Genomic DNA, 27,801 nt, shown 5'->3' on the forward strand with positions numbered 1-27,801 from the left:
AGAAAACAACCAAGAACAATAAATGTCAAACTGACAAACTAAGACGTAAGTGCTATGGGAACAGTTTCTGTTAAATGACAGCAGAGCAGCGCCTTGAGGGAAACGGCACAAAAAACAACAAAATGCATCCAGTGACAATCAAGAGAAATAAATTGAAAGCATGCGTAAAGTGGGTGAAGCATGTAGATGTGCATAAAAATGCCATCAGTGCTAAAAAGCTCCTGCAGACATTTCCTTTAGCAAACAGATTTTGGTCAGGTGTCTGATGCATACTTGTTTCAATATGAGCAAAAAAAAAACCACTCAAATATGAAACATATGGATTGTGATGAAGTGTCTGAAAAGGAATAACTCATCAAGAGTCTCTGGTATGAAACTCCAATTAGGCCCAGTTTCTCATCTCTCATGTCCTATGGGAAAATCAATACAGACACTGCCTCGAAACTAATGTAGTGAAAGCCCTCCTTTCTTTCACTGAGCTTCACAGGAGCAATAACCAAAGAAAACATGTGCATCTGCACACTTCAGTCAAGGTTGGTCTTAATATGTTTGCTCGCCATGAGTCACTGCAGGAGAATTTATTTATCAAGAGGAACAAAGTGCATTAGTGTTGTGCTTCAGTCTTTCTGTATATAGATAAAGCAGGCAAAGAGAACCAGAGCCACAAAAACACCTGTGCGTGTGTGTGTGTGTGTGTGTGTGTGTGTGTGTGTGTGTGTGTGTGTGTGTGTGTGTGTGTGTGTGTGTGTGTGTGTGTGTGTGTGTGTGTTTTATTAAAAGATGAAGTGATATTCAGCTTAGTGGACCTGATGTGTATGAGGAGTGTGATGTTGCTGAAAACCTTTCATACCTCTTAAAATGTTTTTTTAAATAGCCCCATTATCCACTTCAGCTTAGCTGGACACAGTGGTAGGTCTATTATGATGCATGCATGTTGTGCAACAAGTGATATTTTAAATTCTCAACATGGTACAAAGATTTTATGGATAGCTCTAAGATGCTATGGGGGAAATATTTGTTAGATAGTACATGGAAAAATGTTCTATCTAGCCCAAAGGTTAAGCCTTTACAAAATATCGTATTTATATTAAATATGGAAACTGAAGTGGGGAAACAGAAATGGGACATGTGATGCAGCTGCATTTTTTTCCTTATATCCTCCCTACCTTTTTTTAAATTCAGGTCCAGCAGTTTGCAGTTATATGATTATTGCCCAATGCGCAGTCACATGACCCAAACGTGCAGGTTTTTTGTGGTTCTACAAAAGCACAGAAAACTATTTACACCTCTTTAAAAGGAAAACTATGACTTGAAAGGTCTGAAATCAATATGAAGCCACAATAACTGACATTCGTCTTGAAAGGGTCATTCTTAAAGGGTCAATTTACCCAGATCCCAAAGGAACACATTGACCTTTTTCACTGGTATCCAATCATGCACATAATGTTGGTTTTATATGCTTTGCTAGTATGTGGTGCAATTCAATGAAGGTGAAGGAATTTGAACAGTACAATTTCTCCAAAGGTCCAACTATCAACATAGAAAATTGAAATTACACTTCATGGTCACATACAGTACACTGGAGCTATAAGAGAAAATGTGTTTTTGCTGCTGACCCTTTGAAATACCTCTTAGCAGAGCAATAACATTGGCACGGATGTTTGCTACTCTAATTAGGTGCAGCAGAGATGCAGAATGGCTCTGCTACTCCACCTATAATCACAGCAAAATAAATAAATAAACCTTTCGAAGGAATTATTACTTCTGTGCAGGGGTTTTCAGCGTTTCATACATAACTTAGAAAAATGATAAGAGGCTCTCTGGTTACCATGAGAAACTTCCTTCTTTATGGATATTATTAGTACTGCAAGAAGATAAAACACAACTGTGTTCAGTGGCTTTGCTAAATAATTTGAAGCTGAAAGAGCTTGTTTTTCACAGAAATAGTTGTATATAAAACTGTAACTATATGTGTTTTCATCCCAGTTCCTTCCTACAGGTATTTATTGGTAATTATTGGATCTATGCCCAGTTAGTAATTTCTACATGTTTAGACAATTTCTTCCATTTTGAGGTGTAAAACAGGAGATGGTCTCTGTGTTCAGTAAACCTGTAAAATCTAAGTCGAATGAAAAACAAGTTATATTCTCTGTCTTTCTTTTTTATGGACCACAGGGTGCTGCAGACATTAGCACTGCTCTGTTTCCTTCAGCTAATTCTGTCTCGCAGTCCAAACGCATGCTTGTCAAGTTAATTGGTGACTCTAGGTTGGCTGTAGATCCAGATGTGAGGTGGATAAAGCTGTTAGTTGTCCTTACAACCAGACTATGCTGTACAAGCACCCTATCAAAAGATGATTGTTTACCGCTATATTAAGGTATAATGTAACATCTCTGACCAGATATTCAAAACTAGTCTTTGTAAGGTACAAATTAGAGTACAAATGAGCAAGCACAAATGGCAGTGCCATAGAGTGACAGGCTGTACCACCAACAGTATAGTAAGAAACTTTATTTTTGTTTGATTGATTTGACCATTAATTACAGGGGGGGCGGTTTGATTCCCCCCCCCCTCCTGCCTGCCTGATTGTCCTTGGGCAAACCGATGAACCTTGAGCCACTTCCCACTGCAGGTCAAATACCTCCCAGTGGGACGACTCATTTTGAAACTCTTTGTCAAACTTATCTAAGGCTTAAAAGCACTATATTTGTGCAGCGTTTTTACCATCTTATGTGTCTGACTTAAGATTTTAAAAGGATCAAAAAACAGATTTTTAAAAGCTGGGTTTTGTTTTATTTTTTCAAGAAAAGAAAGCAATCTCGAGCACATACCATTTGTAAACAGTTTTTGTTATTCCTTTTGAAAACTATGGATATCATGGTACAACTGCCACTGAGTAAAATGTTCTCTTCGCCACTTCAAACACTGATATTGCCTGCTTGCTCACGCCATGATCCTAACAACTCCTAACCCAAAAGACAAACCAGAAAATCTGCAGGGGGACTTTAGAGAAAGTGTCTCCTCCTACAGAAAAACATTAAAAGTTAATATCAGTGAAGTTCAAATTCTAGGAATGGCAGTCCAAAGTCAAAGGAAGCGAAAAGGAGCTTAAGAGCGCCAACATTGTTGTCACTCATTCCAAGAATTCACTTGCATCCCTGGCTTTGAAGAGCAGCGCTTCACAGACTCCAGAAACTAAATGATGTCTAAAATGGGATTAGGGCCCCACATCACAGCATCAGTATGGCAGTGAGGAATCTTTGAAGAAATGGTTTTAACACATCTCAGAAACACACACAAACACACACCTATTGTGTCTGTGCTCAGTCACTCCTATCGTCTGGCAATCAGGTGCACACAAAATCCCTCTCCACCGAGTTCAATAGTTTACGTTTCACATTTTATTTGTTCCGCTCGTGGTCATGGACTTTATTTCGATGGCCCTAGAAACAGAGGATACAAATTATAAAATTACATATTAAAAACATCTGATTTGGTTTATGTTCTGCGAGAGCTGTGGCCTGTGGCCTGGATGTGTACACGTACTTCAGAGAGACGATCGTTAATGTGAATCACCTCTCCATGATATCTCTATTTCCTCAGACTGAGGTGAGAGAAGAGCTGACCTACATAGAAGGAGAGTAATTTGCACTGTTCCTGCAAGTGAGAGGTCGCACCCGCTCCGTCAGGCAATGTGTCGATGATGCTGATAGCTGCAGGACAGAGGGAGAGGTTTAGGCTTATAGGGTGCAGTTTCTGTAAGGTATACAAACAGTAACATGTACCATGTAACAAAATGATAGCATTACTAAATGCACCAAATACTATTTCAACATCTTTGTATTTTTACTTCACTGTTTGTATTGCCTGGAGACTAACCAATGATCTCCTTGCTTCCATGAAACACCTCTCTCCCTTTAAATTTCTCGGATGGTTTCCTTCCAATACATTTCGTATCTCTGTAAGCCCCCAAAATGAAGGACTCAGTTGTAGAGTTTTCTTTTTCTTTTTTACTTACCAATTAATGGTCTCTGTCACATTGAAGGGTTATGGAAAACTTAAATCTAGCAATTAGTTTCATCGATGCACGATGAAACTAAAATCAAGCACATTTTGTTCAGGTCAGCTTAGCCGCAATCCCAGCAGATTTACTCATCTCAGTGACAGCCCAGCTCAGCTGAAGGCTCAGTTTATACCCTTCTACACACCCAGTCTATACTTCTCTGTAGTCAAGTCAAGACACATTTATTTGTACAACGCTATCCAGATAATCCAGTGTACCTTCCAGAGAGATGAAGTGGAAAACAAAGAGACATTTAAAACATCTATGCATGTCACGATATGTCACTGTCACATGTCACATGCACTGCAAGAGCTTCTTCCCCCGCAGTCAGAGCCCTCAACTCACTACCACCACAAGACTGATATACACATACCTCTACAAACACGCTACAATACTCACCAAAAGACTCAAAAACAACAAAAACTTTCACAAATCCACTACAAACTGGACCTGGGAACAATATGCTTATTTGCACACTCAGTCACATAGTTACTGAACATACATCTAAATTATACTATATTTGCACATTTTGCATCTTGCACATGTCTTCGTCCTGTCTCGTGTACAATATCCTGACAATAACTTGAACCTGGTATTTAATGCCTACTGCACAATCCACTCTGTATTGTCTCTGTCCTGTCTTTGTTTATTGTACAGTTAGTATTGCATAGTTATTATTATAGTATTGTATAATTAGTAATTAGTACGTTTTGATCCCTTCATTTTACCAAAATTTAGCATGTTATTTATTTGTAATTCCTAGTTTTATATCTCTTGGAGATATATCGTTTATATACTTAGAAACCATGGGGGGCTTGGGGTGAAACAGCACACTGGTTCGGTACGTTGTATACTGTGTATACTTTGTATACTCTTGTATTGACAATAAAGCTCTTGAATCTTGAATTTTGAAAATAATCATGATAGAAAAACAACAACAACAATTAAAAGTAAAAAAAAAAAACAAGACTCGAGTTGCTTCTCATGCTCACAGATGGCTAGTCATATATATCTGGTGCGCTAATGTCTGCTGTAGCCCAGGTTGTTTCTGCTGCACCCTTTAAAAAAGCTATGTCAAAGTGGTGATTAAACTGTGGGAGAACCCCGTCCTCTATGTTGTGTCCCTGGGACAGCTGTTATACTCTGCCTTGTAATGACTAAATCTTCAGACCATATGTGAATACGGGGAACCATCCACTAGACACGAAAACAAATCGAGGATTAAGTTGCAGAGGAAGTTGGTTCATTGATCAGCAACTTCAAATAACACATTTTAAGCCCAGATTTAAATTAAATAACAGTTTAGCTTTCAGGTGTTTGTTCCACATGTTGGAGCCATAAAAACTAAAAGGCTCTAATTCTGAGAATATATAGAAATGTAATTAGGTGCAAGTCCATTTAGTGCAGACTTATTTTTAAAATCTGTCTTTTGAGAGACAGGACATCGATCCAGAGATTTGGGAAATGGAGCAAAGTGCTCGATCTTTTAGAAGCTTGTTGAAATTCTACCTGCAGCATTCAGATGAGCTGTAAACAAGTTTTACTGTGTCAGCTTTAGACACACTATTTAAGCCTGTTGAGAGTCACAGTGCATGTACAAGCCACTTTGCAACACATGTCAACCCCAGCTACTACATTTTAGTGTAGTTTCGATCCATGTCACATCTGTTTCTACTGATGCCTGCTGACTGTACTGTACTGTTCTTTACTGTGGGTCTATTTCGGTACGGCAGGTAGATGTGCTCCTGTGTGAAAGGGAGGTCCTAGAGCTGAAAATGCTGCCAAATAATGCAGATAGAAATCTGTTGCCTGTACTGTTCCTAACTTAACTACAACTTCATAAAAAGTGGCTCCACATCAACCAGCCATAGCAGCGAAAGCTTCTCAGGTGATTATATATTCAGGCCGTACAAATTTGGTTCAGTTAGTTATTTCTTTCTTTTGGGGAACCATGCACAAAAGCAGTATCTTCTGTTTCAGATTTACCAATTAGCTCAATAACCTGAATTCAGTTCAGTTTTATTTATACAGCACCAAATCACAACAACAGTCGCCTCAAGGTGCACAACAGCACTCCCTCATTTAATCTTCCCAACTGCGATATCATAAATAATAATTAGTTAAATATCAAATAAATTTTAAGTACTTTCTACCCAAGCGTAGAGCTGCCACCCAGGCAAAAGAAAAATAGAGCTATATCACATTATAACGTGAAAAGTTTATTGTTCTAACAAAATACTTTTCATTTTTGTACAACATAATATCACGTTATTACAATATACATAATTATCATGTTCGTACAATCTAATATTTATATTGTAAGAACGTGAAAGGTTTTTTGTTATAACGTGATAATTATGTATATTGTAATAATAACGATATTATGTTGTACAAACATGAAAAGTAGATTTTTAGAACAATAAACTTTTCATGTTATAATGTGATATAGCTCTGTTTATCTTTTGCCTGGGTGGCAGCTCTACGCTTCCGTAACTTTCAGTAAATTTCACTGATAACAAATAATTTCACTTTCACATTTTTAATTGTGGGATTTTCCTTGTAATACCAGATTTGTCTCTCACCTCTGCCAATGTATTGTAGCATGAAGGGGTGATGAGAATAGAAAAAAGCATTATAGGAAAATAGGTGTCAAGTTCAAAGTGTCTGAAGTATCTGAAATGAATCCCTTCTGATGTGTTTGTACGTGTCTGAGTTAAGTAAAAACCTTCACTGTTTGTTCCTTTCCTCTCCAGTTGTCTAACTGAAGAGAAAAACAGCCTTTCCTATCACAGTTGTTCTCTTGACCTCTCTTTTTTATAACATAAAATAATTGAATCTGCTTCTTTTAAAGCTGATGGCTTTTCTGATCTTAGACTGATTTTTAATTGTCGGCTCCAACCATCAAATGGCCATATTTTCTGTGTTTTCTAAAGTGCATAATAAAAGCCCTCACTGACATATGATGAATACTAACATCTGCACCAGCTGATCCTTTGTTTGCCCAACCACCTCATCATGTGTTATCAGGTTACATGGCCTAGTCTTGACTCAAAAGTAGGCTAATGCCTTATAAAAGCCAAAGATTGAATGCACTCTGTAAGCTTTATTATTGTTGCAGTAATCCAGTTTTAAGCTCAGGAAAGGTTCCCCGAGGGACAAGGGAGGAAAGGAAGAAATACAATTATAAAAGTAAATGCACATAAATGATAACGGTAGAGTAATGGCAAATAAAATCAATTAGATAATATTAAAAATATCTTGTTTACCAATGACAGATAGTATTGTTAAAGACTGTGTTGCACAGTCACAAGTAGTACTAAATGGATCTACTGATTATATTCTTTCATAAATGTATGTTTTGAAGGTCAAAACTGAGGCTTTAACCTCAGGAAAAATTAAAAGTTGAACATTAGTGTAAAAGTGAACATGAAACATGATTTTCTGTCTGTTAAAACTGCATCTTATACCACACCCCTAAAGTCATTAAGTTGCCTTTGTAGGTCTTGAAAATGGGTCATTATCTCTCAGTCATCTATGTTGCCCCAGCTGCGTCACCAATGCCCCAAAACACCCTGTTTGTAAAGGTGAAATACATCTAACAAAGCAGCATTATGTGGTGCCTGAAAACACACCGGACATGTGACGTTCCTTAATAATTCCACTTTGTGTATGCTCAAACATAACAAAGTGGACACAATGTGCCTGTTTTATTAGCACCAATGGGTCTGTCTGTAGACGTACACTTTCTAATGTCACAATGCGTTTTTATGATTTGAATTTTTTGAAGTCTTTAAGGACCTCTTGCCTCTACTGGAGGAGCATGGTTGCATGGTAGCTTTTCCATTAGCAAGCTGACAAATTGGACATGAAAAGCATCTAAGACCAGCACTCAATACGCTGCTATTCAGTGTTTTAACACTGAAGACAATACCTTTAAAAGTCAGCTAAAAATATTGAATATTTTACTTTTGCGATGAAGGCTGCTGACACTCAGAAAAGGTTGTTACAGGGCTTTAAAAAGTGGATGCTGAATCTTCTGTTGCTGTGACAACACACCGGGTTGAACGAACCTATCAGGAGCTGCAGAATCTGAATGTCTTTTTATTAAATGGTATTTGCTTCATTATTACTGGACTGAGTCTGCAAGCCTTTTGACCTCGATTGCCTTCAAATATAGTCAGAGACGGTGAAAAACAGAATTATGGGCTGTTATGTTGTTCAGAGTCAAGGGTTTAAAGAAAAAACAGCCGAGCTGTGTTTTCGTACCACTGATTCACAGAGTGCACGTTAAACATCGAGCTGATGTGAACCCTCGTCTGCTGCAGGCCCGAAAAAATACTTTGTCTAAAGGTCTATGTTCACAAAAACTGGGTAGTATATCCCCGTGCCTTGTCTGAGAGTGGTAGAGGGGAGGTTAAACAGCAAGAAACCAGCTTTTAAAGGCTGAGAAAGAGAAGGACAGAGTCCTTCATTCCTGCTAAGATAGCCCAGCTACCCTATTACAGGATAAGGCGGAAATGTTTTTAGAAAAAAATGGATTTAATTTTAACTAGCTTTGACCATGGCGGTTAAAATACTTCTTCTCTGTCCTCTGACTGTGTGGCCCTCCTTTATAGTCACACTCAGATAACATCGAAGGCAAAGATGGCGGTGTGATTGCTTTGTTTTTCAGCCTCACAGGTTGGTGCTGGAGTGCTGATGCAGCGAGGTGGCCCTGCATAATAAGTCAGGGAGAGCAAGAGCCACACTCCAGGGACTGTGATTAACTTTCACCCACTCCAAAGAACAGCAAGCCATTACAGAAAAATTATTTCTCAATTTACTTTCTGGGCAGGCTTTGAAAGAGAGCCTGTTTCTGGGAGTGGTTCCAACATAAACCACCGAAAAATGTAGATGCACCGCTCCCTGTAGGAACTTAGAAAGTAATGCTTGTGTAAATAATGTCTGGAGCTGTGTCTTGTATCCGAACGATTAGCTCTTTATAACCTACAGCTTGATGTGTGGCTGCTTTAGGTCTGTTTGTGCATGTTGCTTCACTCTGATCAATAAGAATCTCTGGAAGAAAAATGCAGAGTTGCATAATGGTATGGGTTTAAGTGTTTTTGCTTGAAGTCTGTCTCGTAGAAAACAATGAGCATTGTGTGCTGATCAGTCTTTTTGTCAGTGATGTGCTCATTCTTCTGTATGATTACCATGAAATCCAGTCGCAGTCAGCAGAGGGTAGTAGTGATATAGTCACAGCAGCTGGAATAGTTATGTAAATTATCCAAGTTTCTAGATGTGGAATTATAATTAATCAGCTGAAGTTATATACACAGACTGCATTAGTCGAGGTAGTGGTAGAGGCATTAAAAGTATCAAAGTAATAAACTATCGAAACACTTGAGCTGAGTATTTTTAGTTATACACAGTGTGCATTAAAACAACAAATGCTGGCCATAAAAGCTAGTCAAATAATAGCATTTCAGCTGTAGCAGCTGTATTAATACTAATAGTAGTTCATGTAATAGTGGTTGTTCACATTTAGGGGATGTGGCACAGCAGAATTGGTTATCTAGTAATCTCAAAGTTGGTAGTTTGATGCCTGGCTGCCCTTGAGAAAGACACTGAATCCCAAATTGCTCCTGTTGTATCCACTGGTGTATTAGTGTAAGCGTGTGAAAGAAAGTGCTGCATGAATGTCTGTCTAAACGGGTGAACGTGGCTTATACGAAAAAAGCACTTTGAGTGTTTAGAATAGCGAAGCAGCAAGTAAGTGCCAGTCCATTTATCATTCTCATGGTTGTTTCTTTTATTCATATTTGTGTGCGATTATCGCACAATAAGTTAGTGTTTCATGGTGTGTTAGCATTGTGATCCCTTAAAAGCTGACCTGTTACTTGAAACCAGCCTGTACTTTTGGCTCAAGGGGATTACTTTTACTTACTCTGACCTCATTATTTAATAACCTGGCTATGTTTAATGTGAGTGTCCACATTAAACATTGGAGAGAAAATTTGAAAGCTCAGTAGATCACATTTAAGCGTTGGTCACATTTAAGAGTTATTTCCCAAAATATGAATGCTACAAAACAAAATCAAATTCTTACAGTAAATATGTCGTGACGATAATGTCTTCTGCACAGTGGTCACTTTTTACTGTGTATACATGTGTGTTACATCATTATATAATGTAACCATTGTATGCCACCGCTCAGAGAAATAGACCCAAAAGCAGAACAGAAAACAGGCAGGATAAAAATAAAGTCAAGTACGCCAGGTAAAAGTCTCTTACAGGGTGAAAAGCAAGCTGGCAGCCAAGAAAAAAGAGGCAATATGAGCAGAAAAAGTTAAAAAAAAAATACAAACAGATGAGGAAAAAAATTGCCATGCTGAGGGAAGGTGCATAAATACAATCTAACAAAGGAGGGAAATGTTGCCAGTGTATATGCAGGGACTAATGAGGGTGAACAGAAAGGTGGGAAAGTGTGGAAGGTAGGAGTGTCAGGCCTGAAATGACATGTGAGTCAATTCATGATAACAGGCAAATAGACATAAATGAACAACATAACAGCAAATCAGGACAATTACACATGAAGTAGACAACTGATAAGAGCAGAAGAACTAATATTATGAGTCATCTCATTCACTACAACTAAGTGTGACTGTTGCGATTACTTACATCACAGTTATTTTGTGAATGCAGAAAAATGCAATCATATCTACACAGCCTACAAACCCATTATACAACATAAATGTCTTAAACATGCATCATTTAAAGGCCATCAGGGGGGAAATTCTCTGGTTTAAAAAAACTGGTTATATAGAGGTCTGTGAAGTAAACAACCTTACCGGCTCCCTTGTCTGTGTCTACCTCAGTTTCTCAATAAGCTCTACTCCTCACTTTGGGACTTCATATGACGGTGGCCATTTCCATCTTTTATATACAGTTTATGGCTGTAATCTCTGTTTCTTTAAAGCCTCTCAACTCTCTCATGCCATACAACCAAAAAAGTTTAGTTCCAAGACTACGTTTTTAATATTTATGTTACATGCAGACGTCTGTGAGAATTCAAATAAGAAATAAGAAAAGTGTGTGGCCTCTAGATTGCCAACTCGATCTATTATCATAAAAAATAATTCATCACCAGACAAACACTATCACCGGCAACATTGCAGTGGACAACTATATACAATCCCTGCTACAAAGCAGGGGTAATTAAAATAGACTGCCTTCAGAAAATGGCATGATTAACATAGCTCATTGATTTGTTTTTGTACTATTACCAAACAAAGGAAGAGTTTTTAAAAAACGGCTGGTCTGCCTCTGGTTTGGATTTCACTGTGAAGCCTATATTCATGAATTTGCGGCAGCTCGTTCAGTGAGAAAGGGACGCTCGTCTGGCACAACATCTCTGTGACGGAGGCTGAAGAAAAATTTTGCTGGTGCAGCTTTAAATAGAGAAGAGCCTCATCTTTCTCATTACCATGACGTCTAATGCAGCATGTGTAGGTGTGAAATATTCTCAGGTCTCTTGTACAGATGATCGCTGCACTATGAATAGACCCTGTGGAGTTCTGTGGTGTAGTTTATTCATGTTCGCTGCCTTCTTGACTCATATCAGACCTCACACTGCACCACTGAGCTTAACAGTCTGGAAATGATGAACTGTAACGGCTTGAATGCTCTTTTGTTTTATTTTTGCCTTTCAAGTGATCTTAATTATACATAGCCCCTAATTTCTAGGAGTCCTGGTGAAGATGGGGTCTTTCTTTGAGGTGTTTAAATAAGTAGTAAATCTGTTGGTGTGTGTGTGTGTGTGTTTTGCATGTGTGTGTGTGTGCGCGTGCAAATGCATTTGTTGTTGAAGGTGTAAAAAATCTGTCTGACACGCGTTGCGGTTTTTCATTTTTAGAAGACGTCTAACATGGCACGATGGCAAACCACACACACTTCCTCTCACAAAAGCGTGTGTCCATGAATTTGTGCGTGTGTGTAGGTGCGTGTGTTTTCAACGTAGCGTTGAGAATAGAGCAGGGCGATATGGCCAAAAATATTTATCACGATATATATATGAAAATTTGCGATAACGATATAACCGACGATATAATTGATGCGAGACAAAATACAACTCCACAACATTACTAGCGCAAAAAGACAACCTTCCATTTATTTTCACTTAAACAAGAAGCTGGTTTTTATGTACATTAAAGCTTTATAAAAATGTAACAGTGCAAATGCAAATTCCTTGCTGAAAGTTTAACCAAAAGGCATTTCCAGTAGAAATGGGCTGACATATCCTGAGCATAACCATGTATAATATCCACTGAAGTTAAAAAGAGGTGCTTTGCAACATTAAACTGCAGTGTGCAGTACGCATTTTTCGGACCATAAGGTGCACAGGATTATAAGGCACATTAAGCGAAACAAAGCAGTCAGATAAATCAAACTTGATTAAACTCATTCTTCTTGCTTCCTCCACTTCTGTACCATTGATTCATTAATGTTGAATTCTCTGGCAGCTGCTCTATTCCCATGTTGCAGTATATTAATGACTAACCTCGTATTATGGATGGATTATCTCAGTTGTTCTCCTGACTGAAGTTTGGTCCGTTTACAGCATCCTGCCATGCGATTGCATTTGTCTCTAACCATGAAGAACCTTAACGTTAACTTTTATAAGTGGAAAAGTGTTAGTGTTCGTCCTCCAGCTTCACTGTTTATGTTATGCTAATATAGCTGTGTCGCTAGCGATCACGTAGCACATCATTATATACCAGCTAGCCCAACTTCAGTAACCCTACAAACGTCACTGCTGTTTAGTTTCCTGTCTTCATTTATGTTGGAAGTGATAGCAGAGCTGTACGTTTGATTTTTTTCAGAAATCTCTCAGTCAGAACATGCAATATCATGCTTAGGTAACTAGCGAAACTAGCGAGCTAACTTCCGCTAGCTTCCTGCTAACTTCTAACTCCGTTAAATGTAATAACTTTTGTTTTCATGGATGCCTGGAAGTTAAACTTTATAGTTACACCTGGTAAAGCAGCAATGCTGATCGTTTTATTAAAGATGAAAGAATTTAGACAGTTTTTAACGCTCAGTGATGCTGCAGTGTTGTTTGACCTGAAGAATACGGAGTTTAGGACCCAGATTACTCCCAGATTTAAGAGCATCTTAGTCCGACAAATACGACAATAACGACGGCCGCTTGCATGTTCTGCAAAAAGATGTGCTTTGTCGTGTATCTGACGGACAAACACCAAACCAGTTCCACATCACTGAAGTTGCACCATTTTTACAAACCAATTCTGGTTCATCTGTTTCACTCAACAATCGGCCATGTGCGTATGAAAACAAAGGCACTGCGCATGCGCGTTTTACTCCCATTCTATCGCGATATTTCATTTTCCTATCGTTGCCTAACATTATACCGGTATTACCGTGAACGGTATAATATGGCCCAGCCCTAGTTGAGAACGTTAACGTTGAATAATGTGCCCCCCCACCCCGAGCCTAAATAAGCTCCTGTGTTTGATTTAGATCCATCACTCAGACAACATGGATAGGGTTCATTTAATTGTATTTTAATAGCTCAAATGGTATTAAAATGTTTTCACAAAGTGAGCAGTGTCACATGAGTAGTGTGTTTGCTCAAGGACTTACAGTGCTGACAAATACCTGTTGGGAATAGAGATGGTTGCAATGTTGACTCATGGCAGCCGGGGAGTTTCTGTAGCACTTGATTTATGTCTCAGTTTTTATTCTTTCCTGTGTCCGCTGCGGTTGAAAACCACCTTTCAGACATACATGGTATGAAAGCCATCATATCTGAGAGGGAGGCAGTTTTTCTAAATGAGACTTGAGTTCTAAGCAAAGCTGACAGCTCTTGATTGCATTTCATAGCTTGATGCTTCACAGCTGTAATCACAGTTGCACTCTGGAATATAATATGCTCGCTTATGTGGCGTTTAAGGGATAAAAGATCAGGATTATGTGCATTTTTAGGGCTGTTTGAGTTGATTGTAAGTTGTAATGGGCATCTTATTTTCTCCACAGGGTTTGCAGGTCAAGGCTGATTATGTTCCTCTGCTTCAGTCTCTGGCCACATATGGATGGAGGCTTACTTGTGTGCTACCAACTCCTGTAATCAAGACTAACAGGTAATCCCATTGTCTGACTATTAAAGGGGGATCAAGTAATCTGTGACATCTAATGACCTCTGTTGGCAGCCAGGAGGAACTGCAGCAACTATAATGATGAATATTGCTTTAAGTCCATTTACAAGTGTGAACTAGAGCTGCAGGATTTCAGTGTGTTCCAAGAGGTTAATACTTACAACTACATGTATGTATATATTGGAATCTAAAATCTGTTTCGAGAGTTCTACACATTAGAAAATAAACACTGAATCCCATTTCCCTAATATAACCTTGTCCAAAACGCTTTATTTCACCCCATATGTGTGCATAAATCTCATGGAACAGGACTCCAACCTGGCCCACTGGACAGCTTTAGAAAATGTGAAGGAGGGGATTGATTTTGAACTTTTAACTGTATTTTAACTGTTTTATAACTTTTCCTACTAATAAAGTTTAATATCCCTGCCATAGGGATACATCTAGCAACAGGTTGTCTCCCTTAAACGACACACTCATTAAAAGAGTGCAGGCTTATGTTGAAGGTGTATATAAAACAAGTAGTTACAGCATTTTTGCTCTTTTTGCTTCATTGAGGTGAAGCTGATCATAACTTTTGCATGAATAACTAGATTAATTTCAGTAGGTAGCAAAGTAGTAACATAATATCTCACGTGTAACAAAAGAAACATCAAATGGAAATCTGGGTCTTGTGTAAAAAGCTTATCGTACAAGTTAAAATTCACATCTAAAGTTATAAACTTGTAGTTATATGCTACATTCCTGTGAAAGCTGGCACATGGTGCGATATATAATATGCGCAAGTTATTGTACAAAGAAATATGACAGTTCTGGCAGAAATTGACCTAAATCTCTGCTAATGTAGGCTGAGCTTTGAGCAGCGCAGCAGCTGCAGCTCTGACTGTTGATGGAAAATCTCTTCACAGAAATGTAACGGTTCCTCATCTAAGCCTGTGCTGACTCATCACTCATCGCTGCTGTATGAGTGTACATCCGCTTTTGGTCAAAGGCCTCGCATGCATCCTCAGTCACACTGAAGGCTTCACTTCAAAACAGAGTTTGTTCCACAACACGCAGAGGATGATTTGTGCCGTTTGTGACATCCAATTCCTGAATGTTTTAGTCGTTTATATTTTTAACATTGTTGTAACACAATTTTTAGTTTGTGTGCAACAGACGTTAAAGATGACTCAGTTCACACATAACATTGTGAAGACATGAAGCCAATATAACTCAGCATTTCCTGTAAATTATCTACCTGTTCCAATCATTTGATTGCATTTTATTTAACAAGCTACCAATAATTGGCATTGTTTGTGTGTTAACCTCTGATGTGAAAGACAAGAATTCTCAGCCTCCTAATTTAGACATTTTCTTAGCATTACCTGATTATTTATATCTCCCACTGTGGTTTGTAGCGCTAGAGAAAGCATATGACAGGGTGCCCCAAGAGAGGAACTTTGCAACAGTAGCAGAAAAGTATGTGAGGACGGTGCACAACATACATGAGGACAGGGACTCAGAGCCATCAGGAATCTTCTTCTTTGCAGTGGTGATGGACAGGCTGACAGATGAGGTCAGGCAGCAGTCTCTGTGGACTCTGATGTTCACAAGCAACTTTGTGATCAATAGTGAGAGTAGGGAAGAGGTGGAAGAGAGCCTGGAGAGGTGGAGGTATGCTCTGGATAGAAGTCAGTAGAAGTAAGACGGATATGTGTGCGAATGAGAGAGACAGGTGTAACAGTGAAGATGCAAGAAACAGATGTAGTGATGGTAGACGAGTTTAAATGTCTGGGTCAACAATCCGAAGCAATGAAGTGAAGAAGAGAGGGCAGGGTGGAGTGGATAGGTGTGAGCAGGGCAGCAGCAAGTGGGACACGGTTGGGGCACAATCTGGTCTTGAGGCCTGCTATAATATATGGTTTAGAGATAATGGCACTTACAAGAAGACAGGAGGCAGAGCTGAAAATTTTAACATTTTCATTGTGAGAGACCAGAATGGACAGGATTAGCAATGAAAAGATCAGAGAGACAGCTCAGGCTGAGTGATTTGAAGACAAAGTTAGAGAGGTGAGGCTCAGAGGAGGGATAGTGGATATATTAGATTAATCTGCCAGGCCGGTAAGAAAAGAGGAGGACCACAGAGAAGATTCATGGATGTAGTGAAAAAGGACATGCGGAGGGTTGGTGTGACAGAAAATGAGCCTAGGTGTAGGGTGAGATGGAGGCAGATGATCCACTCTGGTGAACCATAAAGGAACCAGCCGAAAAAACCCAACCAAAGGAAATAGAAGGTGCACGAGTCCCCTGATATTACAAAAGTGTGTATGAGTTAGTCCCATGTGGTCACAACTGATATTTCTTATTTTTACATGTCAGTTTGTGTGATGAACAGCTCAGCAGTGTCCCTATGCTTTGTCATTTTTGATATACAAAAAGCTTCAAATGCTTGCAGATCACATGCAACATGTGCCAGAAATATCTTGATATAGTACACGCAGCCCCAAAATGCCATGTAACACTAACCTCAGCACAATGTCTCTGTGGTGCTACAATAAAACACATCCGCTAAAGTAATCTTTTTCAATCATGAGCCATGTCCAGATGCAGGGACAGGACACAACGTGTCACATAGTGTCAGGTAGGGATCTCACTGCATTTAGATGCTTCCCATCCCAGCTGATGAATTTTCATTCAAGTAAGGGCTCCATCTTGGGTAAAAAGTTTTAGTCCAGATTCTCTCTTTCTGTCATGCCCCTCAGCACCGAAAAGAAGTGGAAGAAATACGAAAAAGACTCCAGATCACGCCATCTTGATTTGTCAAACTTAGACTGCTGGCATCTAATTTATGCACCCATTTAAATTTAGAAAGCAATTTAATGCAGAGCAAGAGCTGCAGATAACTTACAGAAGAATCGCTTAAGAATAATCTCTCTGCACCCAGTATGAGGTTCAGTATGGGCTTGAGGAATGACGTCAGCTGACAGTAATTCTTTTAATGTGTATACAGACACGAAGCATCGTTTTAAGATCGGCTTTGAATAATGTGAAGCTGTCCTTTCGTAATATAGGGTACTTTGATGTATGCAGTAATTCTATGAGTGCAGTTACCGATTGTTTGCTCTGCCCCCACCTCAGCTGGTCATGTTTGCTGTTGTTACACTGCATCGCTGATTAATTACCTCTATTTTTTCATCCTGTGTTTTTTTCCTACGGCCCCCTCTCTCCTCTCTTTCAAAATGCCACAACACAACAGCACAACATGGCTAATTAATCAGAGTCGGCCTAGATACAGTACAAGACAGCGCTCATTTCTCTCCCTGCCTGAAAAACATTTTGCGCTCCAAAATAATGGTTGATGATCTATTTCAGATTAGCAGTAGTCATTACACTTGTTTTTGTGCTGTCGACTCCTCCATTTTTAAACGCAAAATTTGCAAATGCATGCTTTGCATAGTGTGAGGGTTTCCAGGCTGCACTTCATCTGGAGGGTTCAGATAAGTGTCACTGATCTCAGCAGCGTCTGAAATTAATGCTAACTGGTGCTCAGCGGCTTCTCCACACAACATTAATTCATGTAGTTGTCTCAGAGCATGCGTTCATGTTCTCCACATTCAATTAATGTAGATGGTAATTACATTTTAAAGCCATTAACTACAGTGACTGCAAATTTCTCTACATTAACTGGGGGGACAACAACAAGGGAGACAAAGAAGGTTCTGACGAACTTGTTCGTTATTGCAGGTATCCAAACGTATTAAAAGCTTAATATCGGGAATAGTGTGTGTGTTTTACACAGTGTGTTAATTTTGTGGAGCAAAAATTTGCTCCACTGGTGTTTGATTGCATGTGTCAGGTTTTTTTTGTTCTTTTTTTATTTCAAGAGGCAATTTCCAGCTGAGTTCTGTAGCGGGCTTTTCCCCCTTACAGATGAAGCCACCAGCAGGTACATTTACACATAAAAAAAAGGCACAGGCTATTGCTGTTCTGTATAGCTTCAGGTTATAATGGTGCAGCTGACACTGACAGCCAAAAGTAGGTTCAGTAAAGGCCTGTGATTTTCTAAGCCATCCACTCCTTTCTAACTTAATGGGCTGGGGCTTTTTGCTGGAAACTCCAGCTAGTTTTCAGCTTTGATTCACCAGTAAGCCATTCAGCATTCTTGACAGCTTAGAAAATAGCTTATGTATAAATGGTGGAAGGAAAGAGGTAATGGAAAAAAAAGAGGTTGTGGTAGGCTTTGGATGGTTTAGATAGTAAGCCTTCTGCTAAAGGAGCCTCAAGTCTATTTGATGTTGGGAAAGGGGAGATTTGTAGCAGGCTCCTAAGGTTCTGCAGTGATCATAAACCTGCCATCTTTCTTCAAGTGCAAAGTTGAGCAGGCGGCTTAAGTTTAGAAAGCATCCGACTTTTATGCGCATGTGTTATTGAACCTGTGGCAGATATTATCACGGGACATATCAAGAGAAAATGGATTGAATAACACAGAAACAAACAATAAAACTGTCACAAAACAGGCTGTCACATGAGATAAGAGTTAGAACTGAGCGGGCAGCTATTTACTGAGAGCACAATGGGCTGAGAAAAGGGATGCACATGACAAAATATGAGCAGACTGGAGAGTGAATGTGTGAGACAGGAAGCCCACTCAGAAACAAATCTGCATTTCCTGCCACAATTAATCTGTCAGTACTGTGTGAGTACTTCTGCAGATTATCCTTCTCAGAACACAGGAGTGAGACATGTGCATGGGAAGAAAGATTATGTCGGGGGAATACAGAAATAGAGAAGAAGTGCGTGTTTAGAGCAGCAGAACATGTTCATAAGTTGCAAAAAGGCAGGCTGTCTGCTTCCATGTGAGCTGCTTTTCTGCATCTTTCAAAGGCAAAGTGGAGAAATGATACTTACAGATGACAGCAGGGAAGAGGTTGGGCTACAAATGTGTGCCTATATCCTTAAATGTCAGATAAGAGTGTGAAGCATGAGCAGTGGCCGGCAGTTAATTTGACTATCTTGATGAATGGTCAGAAAGAGTGCGTGTTATCTCAGCATTTTACTCCAATCAGTTGTGCATATTTATCTTGGATTAAGAAAGCACTTTTTCAAGCACTCAGAAAGAAGAAAAATATTGAAATAAGAAAAATCTGTCTGTGCGTTGCAGAATTTCTAATTGTTTAAACGTTGATAAGTAAAATGTTTTTTAAAAAATCATGTCTTGTTGAAGATCCAACAATTTCAGCTGATGGTCTGTTCTCTTTCCCTTTCTCTTTTTGACCCCGTGTCCTTTAGTGATGGAAGTCTGTCCACCAAACAGATTGTTTTCCTGCAGAGGCCCGTTTTAGGCCGAAAGAGGAGGGAATCAAAGGTACGTGACCTCACATTCCTCTTTGTATCTCTTGGATATCGTGGGATCTCCCACTAGTCGTTCTGTCACCTGCTCTTCATACATCCAAGGTCAACATCACCTTTTGCTACCTCCAATTCCACAATTTTTGTTTTAGCTGGCCAACACACAGCACTGGATAAATGTGAACCAGCACCTCTTTGTTTTAGATATAAGGCGCTCTCTAGCAACAGACAAGTGTGTTGTTTTGGGGAATGAGGCTTATAATTCTTTCTTGGCTAGCCTAAATAACAGTGATAACCTTTAAAGCTAACCTTTGTCTGCAGTGGAATGAATCTATGCTGATGCTTTCTGTGACCCGAATTTAAACTGGCATCACAGCAGCAAATTTAACAGAAGAGTCAGGGATTTGCTTTCTTTTTTGCTTTTTCTGTGCAGTTTATCACTATCCCTGCAGTGTGTGTGAACCCTTCAGAAGTTGTTCAAGTAATTGAGGACATATTGCATTCAATTTTTGCCTGTTTGTTTGGTCAGTCCGAAGGCCTCAAGGCCACCAGTAATTCCCCTCACAATAGCCTCAATTTCCTTCTCTGCATCAATGAGACTCGTCTGAATTAGCTAGTTATCCCAGCGCTATATTAGATCTACAGTGATCCATTCTTAATTAAGTCTGCCTACACTGCTTTGTGGCCAAAAGCATATTTGCAGAGTTACAATGCATTCCACTAACATACTAATGTAAATGTTTCAGAAATTAATCTTCAAGCCCCGAAGCAAGTCCAACAAGAACTGCATCAAAGATAGTGCAAAAAATAAGAAGAAAAAGAAAACAAAAGTTGAGAAGGAAACAGAAGATTCCAAGCCTCTTGATGACAGAGAGAAGGTCGAAAAGGAAGAAGATAAGAGTAGGGATGAAAAGGCGAACACAGCAGAGGGAGAGACAGCAAGAGAAAGTGAGACAATGACAGAGAGAGAGGCAAGGTGTGAGGAGGATAGAAAAAATGATGATGGTATTGAAATCAGTATGGAGACTGTCACAAAGAAAGATGGAGGAGCATCGACAACAGACAAAGAAGCAGAAAATGGCACTGAAGAAGAAGCACTGGATGGAGAAGGATCAAAAGTGAACGGAGAGCCTTCTGAAAACAGAGAGTTCAAGGAAGTGATGAAAACCATTGCAACTGTCGAGAGCAAGACCAAAGAAAAGGAGGACGAGGGCAGAGCGGAAGTTGAAGTTGTGATAGAAAATGGGGTAGAGACAGATGAGGAGAAAGATGAAGGTGGAGATAATGCAGTCAGATGCAAAACGGAAGAATCAGTACACACGGAAATCATTGCCAAGGAGATTGTGGTTGATCCACAGGCCACATGTCAAAGCCCAGAGGAGACTCAAGAGTAGCCCCAGTTGTTAAAGTTAAGATTCATTCCCCACCCTACCAGTCCCCATTCCTAAGAACTGGTTCCCAGTGTTGTCCCTAATCCAAATTAATGGGGCTTTGGTCCCCATCGCTGCAGCATTCTCCAAACCTCCCATTGCTCATTGATGATACCCCCCACATCCTAACTCAGTGTAGCTTGGAAAGAACTTCATTTAAAACCACACATACTGAATGTATATACTATCTAAAACAGGAAATGCTGATGCGTGGTAGTCAGGGTGGCGTCGCTGGATGAGGAAGACCAGAGCACTGAGGAGGATGCCAAAATCAGAGCATGTGCAGAATGAAGCTAACATTTAAAGGCCTGGTCACCCAGCATTTAAAATGTTTTCTAATGTGGATTCATTTTGATTACTGGATTTATTGTTTGCGAGGAGTGTTGCTGTTGACCAAATTGCTAAGAGTAAGATCAAACACTGTCTTGGACTCACTGCTAAAGGCGTTCCCCAAAGAAGCTTATTGGTAGCTATCCGTCTAAATTTACATGAATTTAGCCTCATCTATCAGACTGTAACCTGCTCCTGATAAATTGAATGGTTTGTTGACAGTTTTAGTGAAGCAGTTTATAATGTAAATGCACTTTTTGAAAAAACTAAATGAACTTCTTTCTTATTGACAGCCAACCTAAGTTATATTTAGAATAGCTGCTAGCTTAAGAGCTTTTTTTACGCTCCCAGTAATGGTTTAAAATGCTGACAGCAAAACAACAGGGAGCAGACAGCCCAGACGATCTTATATTAAAGATGAAAGACGAAATGAAAGAAGCTGATTTAGGTAATGTGACTTAACTAATGCATTTAGCTAACAATCTAGCAGCTTCTCAACAAGAACTGCTGCTACTGCATGTTGCTAATCTTCTAAAATCAGGTATTCAAAAAGGAATAGATTCACTTTTTTGTGTTACTTCCTGGTGTTCCCAGGCCTTTGACAAGGCCAGGGGCTTTGCATTATTATTCTTGTTGCAGCCCACTTGCAACTTTTCAATAGGGTTAAATAGCTAGCCTAAATGATGTTGTTTTACACAAACACAAATACATATAAAAGTAAGTCCTAACAGAGAGAAAACAGAGCATGGTGAGCTTTTCCTGTCTTACAGCGATAAAGTTACCTGTTTGACCAGCTCTTACTGCTTTATGAAGCTGTGAAAACAGAAAAAAAAAGAGGTAGGGTCTTGGCTGCCTCTTTAACCCATCTGACAATGTAAAGGGCAAGTAGGCTTAGAAAAACATCCTGAATCGTCCTAAACCCTGCTCTCGTGTGAGTTCGAATGTGAAGGGATGAGAAAGCTCATAGAGGTGATGGGAAAGGCATTTGTTGCGACAGGCAATCCAAAGTAGGCTGAACAGATAATTGTTTACGCTGAGCTCTAAGCCATCAAGTGCTTCAAACAGAGCTGATAATCACTCTTTGGTGTGCTCACCTTGCATACAGAATGTTCCATATTCAAAGCCAAGCTAGATAAGGATGTGAAATTCAGCTGAATGTTTGCACCTCGAGGGCCGAACTCATATTCAGAGTTAGCTTTTACATACAGGAGATCTATTCCTCCGCAAAGTTGCATTTTTAATTACATTCCAGTCAGTCGCTGAAAATGAAAGTAGTTGTCAGTGTGGAAACGAGGTTAAGCTGTGTGGTCAGAACATGTCGTAGCCTCGTTGTTTATTGAGACCAGATTTGAGAGGTAGAAATTGAAATAAAGAAGAAGGCTGCAGTAAAAGAGAAAGACCACAGAGCATAAGAGAGTCAAATAAAAGAAATGGATAGGCTCATTTAAAGTAACAGCCGTTTGTGTCCCACATTCCCTGTTGAGATTTCCTTCATTATTTTACCTCCAGCTCTTTAAGCACCTCTTACCAGACATCATTTCTGACAATAACCAAGTCCTAATGTGCTGTTTCATGGCATCGTGTAGCTTTCCATTTTAAAAGGTGGAACAGGAGGGGAGGGAAGTGGCAACATTCACGGTGTGGAGCTCTCATTAGCTCACTAATGGATTTTGTCAGTGGGGTATCTGTCAGTAATCATGCATTTATAATGGGGGTCACTTATTGGGAGGAGGTATTGACAGCAAAACACCTCAATGTGAAGCAAATAGCCTTCATATTAACAGTGATGTCATGGGGAATCATTTGCACTGAGGAGGAAGAGTTTGTGTTAAAAAAAAAAGTGTTGCATTTTTGCAAAGAACTTATATCTCATCACAAAGATGTCAGAAAGCCTATTTATTAAAGCGTTAGCATTTGATTTATAAAGAACTTAAACTACCTTCTGTCTGGCTTTATACATAGTATAATTTGTCACAATTTGGATATTTTGTTTCATGAGAATAAATGATAGCTTGGTCAAGAAAAATGGATCCTTCCTGGAGAAGAAACTCTTCAATTACACACAAGTAAGATCGATTATGCTGAATAAGTGCTCTCCTTTCGGGAGATTAATCCACCCGCCGCTGAGATTTTTCAATGTAAAATGGCAGATGTTTTTGTGTAGAGTAGAATATAAAACTGTGACCAGTTTAGCCTTATCACTATACTGTAAATGGCCCACAGTCTGCTATTAGAAATGTCTTTTAGAGGCACCATGGTGATTTAAGTGTTTGTTATAGTCAAACGGGAACGTTTTGCTACAGTCAGTGTTGGTATTTTGAAGATGTTGTTAAATGTTTTATTGCTGGGATTCAGAAGGACAGGATAAAGATGTGTGTGTCTATATGAAGGTATTATATTTTGGATCATTCTTAACATGTTTTGAACACGTGTTTTTTTATTGTGAATGTTCTGTTTTTGGACATTTTTATTGTGGGCTTTGTGTTGCCTCTGCTAAAGCTTGCAAAAATGTATCGCTGACTGACGCTTCCAGCTACCTCCCGAGGGCCGTTGTGGGTTTTGAACTGAGGGGTCGCTGCATGCGTGACCCCCCTGAAGCATATGCTCCTTGTCCTCTCGCCCTTCACTATGACGGAGACCAGAACTGTGAGCGTGAGGTCATCGCTAATGGCAGACGAGGTCAAGGGTCATGTTTGAGCCAGAATGGATTTTCCACAGCTGTACACAGGAGTGTGCACGAGCACGTGACAAATAACCACTCCGATATTGAATGAAGATATGAAGTCATATTATAGTCACATTATAGTATTCTCTTTTATTTTCTTTCCGTCTCCTTAAACGTCATCGACTCAGCTGCTTTTGACTGTTTGAACTTTAATAAGCATAATAATAAGCAAGAAATATTTAATGCCACCTCTTGCATCAGAGAAGCTGACGAGCAAATAGGACTCAGCTGTCACTTTCACGGTTTTAGTCGGAATACAATAAATATAAATTATGAAAGGCAACACCAAAAGGCATCTTTTGAGAGCAGACAAGATCTTTATGAATATTTGAGAAATTCCCCTGTTAAATCCTGGTCAGCTTATTTCCTCAGATTGAATCAATTTTTTCTTTCTCCCCAGTGTCACGCTAAACATTTTAACTGTCATCCATCTGTTTTATGAATATGAATTTATTTCAGCGTTCCTTTCTTTCGCCTTTTTTGCATGTCTGCACATTTTTAATCTAAAACTGTGACATTTATTCCCCTTTGGCATCCTGTGAAAACACATAGCTCAGATCCGTCTTTATCTATGGGAGCAGAGTTTGGAAAATGAAAACGATGAGATGATCTCAGCTGACACGAGTGCTTTGTGACTCCCGCTGCATTCCTGTTGTTCATCCACAAATATGGATGATCATAACCTTGACAAAAAGTTACAGCCGGCCCTGTATCCGTCCATCCAGCATGGGGCCGTGGCCTTAGGGGGCTCCGTCTCCCCCTGATAAGGGCTGATTGGTTGCTGTGCAGTCTAACCTCTGACATGAGTACACTCCAGAGACTCTGGGTAATTGTGATTTTTGTGGTCTACAAAAACAAAACGGAAAAAAAAAACAGAGACAGGGAGAGAAAAGTGAGATAGGATCTGACACTTCATCAGTTAAATGATGTTGAACCGTGTTAACTTAGCCGTCTGTGAAAAGAAGGAGATCTAACGTTAGTATTAAATATACGGCCCTCTCCCCTTTCTTGTAAGGAAAGGTAACATACTGTCTTATATCAGCATAATTGTCTCTGAGCCTCAATAGTGGCGCTGGTGCAATCATTCTTGGTAATGCTGTAAAAAGAAAAAAAAACGTAATGGTTCATTTCCTGTGTGCTACTATGGTGTGAAATGGGCAGAGCAGAAAAGGCAGAACATGATTTAATAGGATGCCGTCATTTATTTGTTTTGTTTTTTTCTGTGTTGTCACTTTAGCTTGCTCACAGCCTCTGCAAAATGTATTCTTAGATTTTTGTCTCTGATGTGAGTTTTTTTTATCACCTCAGCTGCCATCTTGAATGTTGAGTTTGATCATGTGCCGTTGTCTTTTGCATCGCTATCGCGGAAGAAAAAAAGTATTCTTTATCTTTGCTATCCTGAGTGTGTCAACATTCCTATTGTTCATGACATCTGTACAATTTGTATATTATAAAATGATTTATATTTAATGTGTACACGTGTCCGTGCTTCTTTTATGTGAAAGTTTTAAAGGAGCCTTGCTTAGTGAGACAGCTGCAAATAAAAAGAAGCTAAGGGGCAAACATGCTAAAGCATTTTCATATATTATACTTTATTTCTAAGTATGACTTATATATTCATTGAAATAAAATAGTGAAAGGAGGAAAAAAGCTTAAATACTCTGGTGTTTTTGCCCCGACATTAGATTTAAAATGCCCTCTTCTCCAAAACTTTCACTTCTATGTTTGTACAGCATTTCGTATCATTATGGCTTTGCTATGACTCCTCCTGTAGGCCGACAGTCAGAGCTCTTCATTAAAATTTGAAGCTAATGAAGATTCAGGTTGCAGATACAGTAAAACATAAGTACACTTACCTCCATCTGGCCTCCTGTAACAAGTAGATCTATTTGTCACCACACTGCTGAAACTGCCCTGAACCTCAGATGTGAGCTTGGGGAAAGACCTACAGAGAGCCATTACACACTTCCTATTAATCCCATTGTATAGACATTGACTGCAATTTAGCCAGAACTCAGCAAGGGACACTCATGACAAAGTGCAAAATGGAAAGTCATGAACAGAGTTAAATAGCTAAAATAATATTTACACCAATTTCCAAACAAAAGGTTTGAAAGCTTGTTTTTCATACTTTTTTTTTTTTTTTACCATCCAGGAGTTTTGGGTTATTATCTCAACATTTAATTCAAACATCTGAGAAAATAATTTGAAAAGAAGGATAATAATTTGAAATTTGAAATTTCAAGTGATTAAATTAAAACATTTAAATAATCAAAAATTCTGGCTAAATTCAGTAGCAGAAGTTTCCATTCAAAAAAAGCCTTTTTGTTTCAACATCGTATACATTATATAGTATAGTAGTTTTGTGAATATAGCATTGATATGTAAATTGAAATCAAATTAATGGTTTTTTTGTAATTGAAAAAAAAAAAGACAAGGAGCTACTAGTGCCCCAAAAAGACTAGGTTTTTTGCTAATGCATGCACAGCTGTGTGTAAGAAGCAGGAAGGTGTGGTGGTCAACAGTGACTGCTGTCAGTTGGTTAGAAAATCAAAATGGCTGATGGTGCAATGTAGCTGTAACTGTATAAACTGTCTTGAGCAACTTTCCTAAATAATAAAAAAAAAAACCTCCCCACAAAATGCTCAGTTTTGGTCAACAGCTCATGCAAGAAATTCTTGCAAGCAGGCTCTCCTTTGACTTTAGAAGTCCAGGGAGTGGGAGCTTTCCTGTTTCAGTTCCTGGTGATTTGCTCATCGATGGGAGGAAAGCAAAAGCGAATCCTTCCATTCATCAACCACTCAACCACTTGTTCAATTCAGGGTTGCAGCTGGCGCTTGTCCCAACTGTCACAGGCCAAAGTAGCAGAGTGCACCCTGATTCGGGTTGCCAGTCTGTCACAGGACTAATACAGAGAGAAAGAGTCATCCACACTCATATTCACAGCTTTGGGTCTTTTTAGAATAACCAGTTAAATTAAGAAGCATGTCTTTGGACTGCAGGAAGGCACAGGGAGAAAATGGAAATGTTACACAGTTTTTGCTGTGAGGCAACTCTCCTAACCACTGCACACTGTGACTAAATTCTTCAACTTCTATTAGAGATTCTTTGAGTGCCACGTCTATCTCTTATAATGTCTCCTATACCAATTTAGTTATTCAATGTAACAACATAAGTTTCCTCTTCTGTAAAACTACGATTCTGAGAAAAAATGTATCTGGCCACAAAATATTTCTGCAGAATGTTAGAAATGGAAGTTTAATATTTCAAATTATACCTCAAACACAAGAATATTCATACACAGCACAAGTCACACTGTGGCATATAGACATAAGATCGTGTAAATGGCTTTCAAAGGGTACTAGCAGCAGAAAAGAATTTGAGCCTTCCAGCCATCTACGCACACCCTGCAGAATCATGAAACACAATGGCTGTCCTTCATAAAGTGCTCTGTGTCAGAACCCAGAAAAGAAGTTATTCAGAACGCAGAGTTCTCGCTCTGCACAAGGACAGTCTATCCTTGGAGGACTACAGAAAGACGTGAAATGACAACTTCAGGCCACTGAACGCAGAGAAAATGTTGAAAGAAGCATAATGCAGCAGAGAATTATAGCCTCATATTAAGATTTTCTCTCTGTGAAAGGATAATTTTTAAAGTTCTGCTCCATCTGGTTATTACCTTCATTACTGTGTGAACCTTAGAATAGATCAACATGATAGTTATTACACACTAACACCACAGAAATACCATTTTGTTCTCTTGTTCTT

The 27,801-nt window shown here is 39.2% G+C and overlaps 1 protein-coding gene across 1 annotated transcript in view; it reads left to right on the forward strand.

Moving 5' to 3' along the window:
- Positions 1–25,507, forward strand: part of rftn1b (raftlin, lipid raft linker 1b) — a 128,996-nt gene extending 103,489 nt beyond the window's left edge. The window contains exons 8-10 of the mRNA XM_085472228.1: positions 14,099–14,202; positions 19,489–19,564; positions 20,295–25,507. Of these exons, the coding sequence (XP_085328354.1) occupies positions 14,099–14,202; positions 19,489–19,564; positions 20,295–20,942 (828 nt within the window). The 3' untranslated portion in view covers positions 20,943–25,507. The remainder of the gene's footprint in view (positions 1–14,098; positions 14,203–19,488; positions 19,565–20,294) is intronic.
- The last annotated feature ends 2,294 nt before the right edge of the window (positions 25,508–27,801 follow it).

Source organism: Copadichromis virginalis, linkage group LG11, assembly GCF_057382275.1.
Source record: "Copadichromis virginalis isolate Kocher_CV1m ecotype Utaka linkage group LG11, C_Virginalis_male_GT1.1, whole genome shotgun sequence".
In the NCBI taxonomy this organism is placed as follows: Eukaryota; Metazoa; Chordata; class Actinopteri; order Cichliformes; family Cichlidae; genus Copadichromis; species Copadichromis virginalis.